This window comes from Rhipicephalus microplus, chromosome 1 (assembly GCF_043290135.1).
Source record: "Rhipicephalus microplus isolate Deutch F79 chromosome 1, USDA_Rmic, whole genome shotgun sequence".
In the NCBI taxonomy this organism is placed as follows: domain Eukaryota; kingdom Metazoa; phylum Arthropoda; class Arachnida; order Ixodida; family Ixodidae; genus Rhipicephalus; species Rhipicephalus microplus.
Window position 1 is genome coordinate 126,675,016 of NC_134700.1, and position 11,647 is coordinate 126,686,662.

Consider the following 11,647-nt stretch of genomic DNA (forward strand, 5'->3'; position numbering starts at 1 on the left):
GTGGGGGGAGGGGGGGAGCAAGTGCCTTTTTTTGCACCCCCTCCCCTCGGCGCCCATACGCCTGGGGATTTTTAACGAGCGCCGAAATCACACGGGTTCGCTTTCGCTTTCGCCTCCAGCAGAAAAGCGGCCGCGAGTCGAACCCGCGTCCTTGAACTCAGCAGAAAATTTTTTCCACGGTTGCCCTAAACATTGGAGACTAATGCACCGAAGCTATATCTCGCAAAGAGGACAAACAAACTCATTTTAGGATGCATGATACTTTATTTACAGCAAGAAAAAAAAGGACGGTTTGCAGCATGTTTTCCTTCTTTGCGCAATTCTGTTCACGGAGCACATTGCAGAGTAGTGACTTACATACAAGTTTATACATGAGACTTCATTTACAGAAACAACCCAAAAACAGAGGCACATAGTATGCACCATGTTTTTCATGCGTTGCACAAGTTTACACGCGCAGCACTTTCCGGTACAGTGGCTTACACGCAAGCTTTTTCCGGTAAGCTGCCCTGTCTGTCACAGCCGCACCGACATTGGACAAGAGTGGCTTAATAAACTTGTCGAAGACCACTGACAGTGTGCTCGCACCATGCTCAACATTTGCCGGGCATACAAAAAGGGGGCACTGTTCAAGGTGAGGCAAAATCAGTTCAGCCAGTTGCTGACGCACACTGCTCTTTTTTATGTGCGGCAGGGTAATGTCAACAGCCTTCTTAATGGTCACAAGTACCATGACAAATTCAGGCTTTGGGAAAGTTAGGCCACCCCTTGACTTCGGGCTAATTAGCCCCATTAGCACAGGACTGGATCCATCTGATTGATGGAGGGAAGGGCAGAAGGTACATGTTCTCCGCTCCTCGACTGCTTTTGCCACAAACCCGGCTATGTAAGCAATGCTAGCATTCACTATGGTTGACGGTGGTCTCTGCACTGAAAAAGAAAATAAGCAGATATGAAAAGAAACACTAGAATAAAAAGTATCCAGGGAGAGCATAAAAATTGTGTTTGGCAGTAATGTAAACAGAGCAAATTTCAGACAGCCCATAAAGACAGATCTTGTGTGTAATGCAAATGCATCACTGTTTCCACCCAGCCTTCATCAACATAAATTTTGGTGCGTTGCTAACAATCAGCAGATAATCTTCAGATAAAGCAAGTGAAGATGGTGGCTTTTTGTTTTATCTTACATTTAATAATACTCCAATGAGCCTCTACTCGTCTACTTACGAGGCAGTGCTTTCAGTGGTGTAAACAGCCCGTCGATTTCCATCACAACGTCTTCAGGTGCAGTGTAACTAAAAAAGATGTGCAAAACATGTATTAGAAAAAAGGCTGCTGGCTGGAAAAGAAGAACAGCCAGGCAAGCAAGCATTAAGTCTTGAAAAACATTTGATGCGGCATACCTGGCTAGGGCAACTTGAGATGTCTCAGTCGAAACAGGTGTGGCAGCTTGTGCTGTTGCTTCAGCTGGAACATCTAGTACAGGGGACGTCACGCTCATGGAAGCGCCATGTATGCTGCAAAACACACGTAAAATAAACGCAATCACTTGTGAGCAGCAGTCCTCTATACTCCTGAAACATTGTCTATATGAGCAGATGACATTGAGTGCTCACGTGGCTCAAACAAAACAATCTCAATCAGTAGGCAGGCTACAACAGTAGTAGCTGCACACAACGCGTGCTATGCGTTTTGTGAGGCCATGAAAAATTATGGGGGTCCTGTTAAAAGCAAAGGCAACCTGCCCAACCATGAGCACTTGCCCTAAAGCTTCAGATCACATGTACCTACCTTAAGACAGCCTGCCCATCCTCGACGTTTGAAGACTGGGATGGGCAGAGGTTGCCAGTCCTCAAGAGCCTCTCCAGGCTGAACGTCACGGCTCTTGCATCCAGGCAGTCATTGCCACCGGCCATTTGCCGTAGAGAACTGAAGAGGAGTTCCACAGGGTCGCTTGAGAAGTTCCTCGTCAAAACATAAAAGAAACCGCTCTCGAGAAAGAACTTTACACACAAAACCGTAGACTTGCTCGTCAGCAAAATACCTTCATAAGTCTCTGCGCTTACAAACTTCTTCCCACTCCTTTTACAGGCATTGTTGAGAGCCTCGAGGTAGTCTGGAAAGTCCTTTTCCAACCACTGTAGGCGTTGGTCAGTCGCGCAAAAGAAGTGAATCTGGTCAGGCTGTCTCATGTGCACATGCGCAGTTGGGTTTGCTACATTGTGGATGGTGAACCACTTTTGCATCATCTTCATGAACAAGATTGTCCCCTCTGCATTTCTGAACTTCTCTGCCTGAGGGTGGCGACTCGGGTATTCTTTTAAAAAGGCAAGTGCCGAGATAACATCGTCTGAAAGCAGCTGCACTGCTCTGCCGACGTGCATCTTCTCAAAGCTCGTTGGTTCTACGTGCTTCTGCGTGAGGAAGCGAACTGGTTTGACAACCTCGTTCTTTTGTAGCTCATACAGCTGCTTGACAAACTGTCCCGTTATTGGTTGGCTTCCGTCTGTCATCTCCCCCTCAAGCAGAAGGCTTCGCACATTTTTTATAATATGGCACTGGTCAAATGACAGAAATGACAGAAAACCCAGCTTCTTTCTGGGTCACATGGATGAGTGACAACAGGCTTGAGTGAGCCGTTCCCCAGGTGACTCATCATCGTAACATTAATTTTGTGGTTATCTGTGACAATCCGGAGCACACACAGACCACACTTTTCAACTTCAGAAATTACCTCTTTTGTAAGCTGGTACAAAAGCTTGCCACTTAGACGGTTCGTGAAGAAGAAGCCGCAAGGTATCTTGTATGCTGTGGACAATCCTGTAGCGACACAACATAGCACCTTGTTGGCAAGCATGATGTTGCTGGTGTTCTCTGCTGCTCCACTGTTTTCTTTTGCAGTTTGTTGCCCGAAAAAGCAATCCATTTTGCGATCATATATGTATTTGGAGCTGATTTACATCTGATGTACAATAATTGAGCAAAGCCGGGCTTGCTCTTTCAGGTTGCCCACCTCTTGCTTTAAGTGTTCCTCCATTAGTGGTGCGACCCCACTTTCACCGTTCGACTTCCCGACATAGCAAAGGAGGGTGTTTTTTGACGGCAGTTTAAGCAAGCCTCGGTTGCGTATGTAACGGTACGCCTTGGGAAACAAGTAGTACAATAGTACACATTCCCGCACAAAGTCTGGCGACCATGCGGGTCGTTGCCTTGTTGCATTGGTGATCTGCTCCACTAAGCAATCTTCTAGGCAGAACTGGGCCGTGCCAACCTTCTCCAAGCATTTTCTGATTGCCGAGTGGACGGTGTTGTTCTCATAACCACTGAGCTTCTTTTTTAGGCGGCTGTTTTCTCGCTGCAGTATCCAATTTACGCTGTTTTGGTGGTTTTTGCGGGTGCATGTAGGTTGGGTATCCCGAAAATACGCACGAAACAGCATCCTGTTTGAGGCGGCGAAGCTTTGTGGACCCCAAAGTGTAGTCTGAATCCGCAAAATGAAGGCTGCAGACGACACTGCTCGATGATTTGTCATTTGGGAAAAAATCTTTTCTTGATATCGCCTTCAGCCACGCTTGGCGACGGTCATAGTTCGCAGGAAATTCATGAAAACTTATTCCGAGCTTTCTTTTCCTGTCCGACTTGCAGAAAGGCACGCTGCAATACATTCTTCTGAGAAAATACAGAAGCAGAGCGGACAACAGTGTGTAATGCACGCCAGAAAACCGAATAATTTTCACTCACAGCAAATAATGAGGCAGCGAAATTGCGATAGCTACGTAAGACCGCTAAGCACACCTGCAACATATACGTGATAGTAAACCAAGAGTCAAGAAAAAATTGTCGCTTCTTACGCGTGGTCGCTTCGTTCACGCTGAAGATTAGCTTAGAACTTTCGACAATTGCAATCACCTGCCTATAAACAACACTCGAGCGCTTATCGATATTACGCTGCTCTCTCTCACTCTGTCTCGCACACACGCGCACGCACACACATTCAACGCACGCGCGTGTGAACCTACACACACACACACACACACACACACATTAACACGCGCCGTGGACCCACCCACATGCGTACGCACACACGCGCGCGCGCGCGCACGTGTGAACCTACACACACTCACATGAACACGCGCCGCGAACCCATTCACATACGCATGCACACACCCGCGCACACACACACGCGCGCGCGCGAACCCCCACGCACACCACGTAACATGCACACGTGCGCAGCGAACACCCACACAAGCACACGCGCCGTGAAACGACACGCGCGCGCACACTCACACACCAAATAGCCCAGCTCACTGTGGCCGAGAACTTTCGAAACAGCCGGCAAGGCATAACAAGGTGAAGCGCCGTGATAACTCGCGAAAAGGCCGTAAAAGTGACAAAAGAATTCAGCACACTGGCATTCAATCTGCAGGAAATGCGAAAGGAGTTTGGGCTGCCTCATTCGATTCACGTAACCACACCGGCTGCAGCCAAACAAACTTTTTTAACGAAGTCTTTTAAAAAACGTACGTACCTTAACTTTGTACTGCTTGCAGAAACGAGTACAAACACAGCGAGCGCATACTCAAGGTTTGTCTGCAGTGAAAACTCGACAACGACAACACCTGAAATCGCAGGCACTGTTGGTCAAATGAGCCTCGTTCAACCTTAGGCTGAACGAGGCTCACGAGGTTGAACGAGGCTCACGTTCAACCTTAGGCTGAACGAGGTTGGAGTTAGCAAAATTACACCGCTCCCATTGCTTTCGCGCCGAATGGGACGGCCGGAGCAACGGCGCGCCGCCGGCAGCCAATCGCGGAGGCCACGGTTCATATAAACGCACCCCCGGGAATGGCGCTTAACCGCCCCTCCCCCTTCCAGAGTTGCGACGTGCCATTTCGTTTCACTACGATGTCAATGTACGGGGCTGCCTGAGCACCACCACCAGCCCTCCACTCGCACGCTCATGTGCCCTGACACTCGGTATATTACAACATTTGTGCGATAATGCAAAAGTAGAAATGATTTCTTACTTAATAAGTGATGCTGAATGTAAGTAACAACCCAAAAAGATTGTGCACTTGTTTAACGCCGGAAAGATTCATAAACGCGTCACTTTACGACAGAGTACCTCACTTGATATTGTTTTAGAAACCTCGCTTGCCGCTTGATTAAACACCAACTGTCATTCAACATTCTTACCGTTACTGACATTTCAATAGTCATAATACTTTGGAGATTGAATATAGAAGCCTCAAGTGTTTTCTAGGACATTTTCACACAGAGCTCCACTTTCCCTAACTAGTTTGTCCAGGCGCAATTTTCGGAACTTGAACTTTATTATAAAAAAACAACGTATAGTAAAGAAAAAAAACATGTTAGCAACATCTGCATCCTTAGCAGAATGCTAATATGGATCCATGCAATTTTAACACACACAAATTCCACGCAGTTGTACAATGAATGAAATTTTAGCTTAAGATGCAGATTGTTTTGAGAAACATAACACGTATAAACAGATACCGAACAAATTGAAGAAGAAATGAGAAAAAGCAACTTACATACTACACTTTGCACACCTTTTGTTTTGCATACTTAACATGATAAAGCATCTAGTATATCTATACGTCTGCTAATAGCATTCCTGGTCAGCATACAAAACAAATATTTAAAATCATGGCATTTTACATCATTTTACGACACATATAAGTAGTCTAATAGAGCTTTTTGTAATGGCGCTTCAGCATTATACTGAGAGCGATATATTGTTTTACTTTTACTGGTAGGTTATTCCACAACGACGTTCCAACACTGGGAAGCCGTATTTTGCTATAAAAATTATTATCGACAGTTTCAGGAAGTTACAACAATGACCACAAAGCTTGTCAGTGGTCGAGCCCACCGTTAACACTCTGCCAGCTTCCAATCTTTGCAAAACTCAAGATAAAGCAATTCTATGCTTATTAGGAATCACTGCGCGTAATACTCCCAAAAACATTCCAATCTAATCTCCAAGTAGTTCAGAGTACACAAGCTAGCACGGGCACTACACATTTGCTTCGTTCTTCTGCTGTCTTTAGGGAATGTTATGTGGATGAATGTTTTTTTTTCAAGAAATAAGTAAACATTGAGGAAAAAACACACGTCGCTAGCTCTCATTCTAAAATGATACTTTCATTGTCATAATCAGGTCGTGTATAAGAACTGCAATGGCACGCACGTCTGTGTTTCCATTTGTATGAAGGGAGGAAAATAAAAAAAGAAAGAGGGCAGAGAAGATAACCTGTACCTTCTCGGCCTTGTTGTTGGGAGAATGAAAAAAGGAACTAATATGAACATGGGAACTAGGCAGGGGAGGATAGAATAAAATGAGCAATAAATGCGTTGACCACTGCGGGACAGACAGATGCTCTATCGAACATAGCTATGAAACTACTGACAATGTATGCTGTTGTGGTATTTCCGCAATAACAAAATGGACCAACTGCAATAATTGCGACAAGTGAAGAAATAGCTGTTTGCCAATAAACAGTGTCCAAATATGCTAGGTCACCTTGTGGCCCTGCACTGAGGAGTCTTGTGCAGCGGCGTAAAATAACGTAAAGCGAATTGTTTCCCCGCGCGCAACATTGAACTGAGTGGTACCCCGAACAACTTAAGTATAGGCAATCCGTCTTCAGAATATACGCACTACGTAACGGATGACGGAGTGCTTATTCAAGCTCATTGACAGCCCAGGCAGCCCGCAACTGTCTGACGAATGAAATGCATATCAGAAGGGCTGTGCCTAGCCAAAATTCTTTCCATGTCATTAGCCTCGCCCATGTGGAAGTGACGTTTACTCCACGCTCCGCGGTGGGCTCTTCCCGGCGATAAAAACAGGTGAAAAGCACTCGAACGGCTAGAGCTGAGACTTATGCAGAACAAATGAGAAAGAGCTTAACAGAGGGCAAACAAAAGGGAGAGCCTCCGGAGCAGAGTTCTTAAGTTTTTGTAACGCGTGCTATATGCTGAGCTTACGTGTTCGGAAAAGGGCTTCCGGAGCACTAGTTCGGCCATTATCCACAGTCGCAGCATCCGGATAAATTATTCATTTTCCCATTACAACCAGCATTAGAAGATTGCACGAAGAAAGCTTCTTTTAAGAACTTGGGGTAGTTATTGCAGTAATTTTGAACGAAGACAGCCTAAATCATAATATTTTCGAAACCCATTCATGCCTAATATGTTCGTGTGGGGCCAAACAAGGAAGCGACAAAGAGACAACTTGAATAAAGAAGTTTTACGAAGACGTGCTTTACTAAGCACGTGTTTGACAAGAATAAAAACAACATTGCACTTGTCTTTTTTATTAGCGCGTTGCTCTTTTAATGTGCATGAATGTCTGGTGAATTGGATGCCTTTAAATAGAACATATTTGTATTAAGAAGATTGTAAGGGCGTGAGAGGTTTCTTTGAGCAAGATTGCGCTAATTACGCTGAAACAACTAATTCAACCTGCAATTGTGAACTAGCAGTGTGCACGAAAAAGTCCGGCAGATACCACGCAAATTAAGAATCCACGTTATGTAGAGCGTGCGGACGGAAGGTGACCTTATTGTAATTTTTGATTGAGTGAGACGTCATGAAATGATGGTATATATACGTATAAATGTTGGACGCACAGCGATATGTTGAACAGTTGCAGATGTTTAAAGACCAGTTGTTTGCACTTGCGCAACAATACTAACAGGAACATAAGTATCAGCAACACCAGAAGCGATAAGCTGATATGAAGCGCTGTCGTTCGCGAAGATGGCGGTCCTTGACACTATTACATAAATCAAAGTCAGCGCATGCACCTAACTAAAATATACGTACCTTGAACTGACAAGCCTGCTCTGTCATAGGAGTGCGTATGTAACGCCTATAAAGTTGGATGGTCATCACAGGATTCACAATTGCCAGTTAACGAACGTTGGGGTCTATTTTAAAAGTAGTTCCGAGACCTGGCGTGGCTCTTTGGTAGAATGCTTGGTTGTCGGGCAGGATGCTCGGATTTAACTGCTTCTTGTACCCCCACAATTTTTCTTTCATTTATTGGGTCAATGCTGCTGGTGTCAGGTATTACTTAACGCTGACGCATTAAAATTGTCCATATGTGTCCTCGTCGTTCTTGGAAAAAAAGGAAATGTAAGTCCCCTGTGTCCCATACCCGCACACCTGTCCGGCGGAACGTCGTGTTTTGACGAAGTACACGACGGGATTGAGACATTATTGATGTGTTTGATTGATTACTTGACCTATATGTGGGGTTTAACGTCCCAAAACCACCGTATTACTATGAGAGCTGCCGTAGTGGAGGGCTCCGGAAATTTCGACCACCTGAGGTTCTTTAACGTGCACCAAAATCTTAGCGCATGGGCCTACAACATTTCCACCTCCATCGTAAATGCAGCCGCCGCAGCCGGGATTCGATCCCACGACCTGCGGGTCAGCAGCCGAGTACCTTAGCCACTAGACTAGCACGTTACATTTGCCAAGCAATGTTACTTTCCCATTCTAATTTCCTTTCACACCCAGTTAGGCGGTTGATCACGAGAGCACCATGATGGAAGCGGCTAGATAGATAGATAGATAGATAGATAGATAGATAGATAGATAGATAGATAGATAGATAGATAGATAAATAGATAGATAGGTAGATAGTTAGATAGATAGATAGATATATAGATAGATAGACAGATAGATAGATAGATAGATAGATAGATAGATAGATAGATAGATAGATAGATAAATAGATAGATAAATAAATAGACAGATAAGTACGTAGATAAACGCCAGAAGCGCCTCTAGTATGCAGAAAAATGCTTCTCCTTTAATAAATTGCGAGCTACGAGGCCTTCTTGATAAGTGGCATCTCACTCAGATTATTTTTAAATTTTGTATTGCGTGAAACATGCTTGACGCACTAGAAAAAACATGCCACTAGACATATTTACCTCGTAATTGGGTGGCAGTAACGGTTACAGTTTTCTAGTTACTATCAATGTATCTCTACTGGCTTCAGCTTTGCAAATCAGTGTTTCCAATGTTGAAAGCCACCACCAGCTTTAATAAAACAAGTGAAACATAGCTAATTTTGTGTATTTTATACAGAACAAGTCTTTTACAGAAGAGAAAATAAGATTTTGATTCATGATTTCATTCATATATCTATCTATCCATCTCGGCTGGTGGGAAACTGTACGCGATCGGACCGGCAAATGGGGGCATTTTTGAGAGCAGACTAGTTACCAGGAGTCTTTTCTGATGCTCACCTTAAACTTCGCGAATCTGAAAAGCGTTCCTGACTACTCCCAAATGTGGTTAGTTAGTTTCAAATGACAGAGATGAAATTGACTATTAGTGTATACGTTCATAGGATTTAACAGTTGATCTAAAATAAGACATATTACATAAATGTGCTTTACCCAATTTCCCCTAAAGCTTAGGCAGTCCACAGAGGTCCCACTAGGACGAACGGAGCGCAGAAACCAAGCGGATCCCCAAATGAGCAATTTGGCCGGTCGTTCCTCTTGGCAATGATCCCTGAATAGGAGGTGCCAATCTCTTAATGAATTGCTTGCTGATTGTTGCTGCCTTGTGTGCATTCGTTTTTAAGAGAAAATTCCGGAGACTCCTACAGTAGTGTTTGACTGTAGGTGAGAATCTAGTGCATTGCTTCTTCATTTAACTTGTGCAAGCTTAGATAAATAAATCTTCTTACTTTTTTCTTTCAGGAAACTGTTGATTGTGTGACTTCCAGGCCAGCTGCAGGTAAACAAGAGTGCATACCTTATTATGCTGAGCAAGCAACCCTCCCTTTTTTGGACAGCTGAAATAAACGCCAAGTAAGCACTATGAACCAGTCCTAGAAAGAAAAAGGACCATTTCCTCAGATCTGGTCAGATTATTTTTCTCTTTAGGGGGTGCGGTGCTTGCTTGAAATTTTATGATGTTGTTTCGCACGCATCTTAGCCACATAATGAGTATCTTGTTGGGAGAAATGCGTTGCTATTGCATGATACATCTAAATCATAGAATTCATAATACTGAAGCATCAGAAGTGCCATTTCTTGCCCTGTCATAGTTTCAACGTTTTCGTTGGTATGGCTGTCATCGTTTAATACGGCTGAAGGTTCAGCAGCAGGAATACAGAAGTTTTATATGCATTCATTTGCTATTAATTGAGCTGATGCTTGTGACTACTCCAACCATTATACTTTACGCTAGCCTATTCTCGTGATCTTGGATGCTGTTTTTTTCATGGGATTAGTAACTTATGAGGTTAAGTGTGGATGTGCCATTGCGTAAAATCTATTTATGCATGCATAATACACACGCAATATCTGTAATGCAAGCAACCAAATATGAAACAACACATATTTCGTAGCTCATTTCGGAATGAATAGGTTCCTGGTGCATGATCGTGCTGTTGAGATGTTATTAGGACCGTGTGTGCGGCTTAATTGAATGCCTGACAACTACAAGGCAACTGGTAAATTTAGTGTCGTACGCCACACCTGCTGCCTTAAATATGCTCATGGAAAATGGGACTGTTTTGATAAATGTCACTTTATTGTCTGGTTTTAGTGATAATTTTTTTGGGTAAATAAGTGTTCCTTGATGACTTTTCACGAACGTCTATATCTCAACCATTTTTAAAGTATTATGCTTGAAATTTGCGTGAACCTTTTAAGAAAACTCACAGAGCTCTAAGCATTGTTTTCTGTAAGTTGATTTGCTGACCGAAACCATTTTCTAAATAATTGATTTTTTTGAATACTTGTACTTTTGAAGAATCTGAACACCTTTTATGGAAAAGGGGCGTTGATTGCCGAGTTGTACAAATATTTGCTCACCTCACCCTCTTTTTTCTACGACCTCCTAGTAAAACAAGCCGAATCCCCGTGATTCCGTCATCAATTCATTGACGTTTCACGAATACCAGCTCTGAAAATGGGCCACCCTGTATTGTTATTTTGGAAGTCTTTATCTTGCCACCCCCCCCCCCCCCTGAATCCGATCTGCGCAGCTTACACGAAGCGTAGAGCGTTCACAATAGCTGCTTGTCGGATCGCACGTAATTGCCTGCGGTGATCGGTTTCCCGGCTACATCCGTGCTATGGCAACGCCAAACGATGATTGAACATCGGTTTACCGGTAAGGATAATATGCCGGCAGAAACTACCATGAAAATGGGCAGGAGAACAGCCGGAGCCCGTGGGACGGGAGCTCAATAGGAGATGACGCTTCCTGGATGGCTCACTTCAAAAAGGAGCTGGTGCGATAGGACAATGAGCTACGTCTAAGATACATAGTGAGACTTGCAGTATTAAGCCTAGCAAGATACCACTGCTTGCACAAAAGCAAATAAGGAGTGTTATCAGCCCCAGGAAGACCTCGGTATTTTCAAAATGAATGCCCCGACAGTCAAGGCCGATATTTTCGGACCTGCTGCTATTTCATTAGAATGCCATGGAACGTGCGGTCTGTGCTGTCTCACAACAAAATATTGTGATTTTAAGTATTCCAATTGACCCAAGCCTGGACCGCAATGCTCAAAGTGGTGTATGATGGCAACACGTGTGAGACGACCACAGACAACACTTCAAAGAAATGACTCTGGGCA

General features: G+C 44.0%; 1 protein-coding gene across 1 annotated transcript; it reads right to left on the bottom strand.

The window, feature by feature from the left end:
• Positions 1-312: 312 nt before the first annotated feature.
• On the bottom strand, positions 313-1,441 carry LOC119166670 (uncharacterized). The gene is made up of 2 exons (XM_075870894.1): positions 1,228-1,441; positions 313-930 (listed from the first exon to the last, which is right to left on the bottom strand). Exons 1-2 carry the CDS (start codon positions 1,370-1,372, stop codon positions 449-451), a joined length of 627 nt encoding a protein of 208 aa, XP_075727009.1. The 5' UTR covers positions 1,373-1,441; the 3' UTR covers positions 313-448.
• Positions 1,442-11,647: the final 10,206 nt, after the last annotated feature.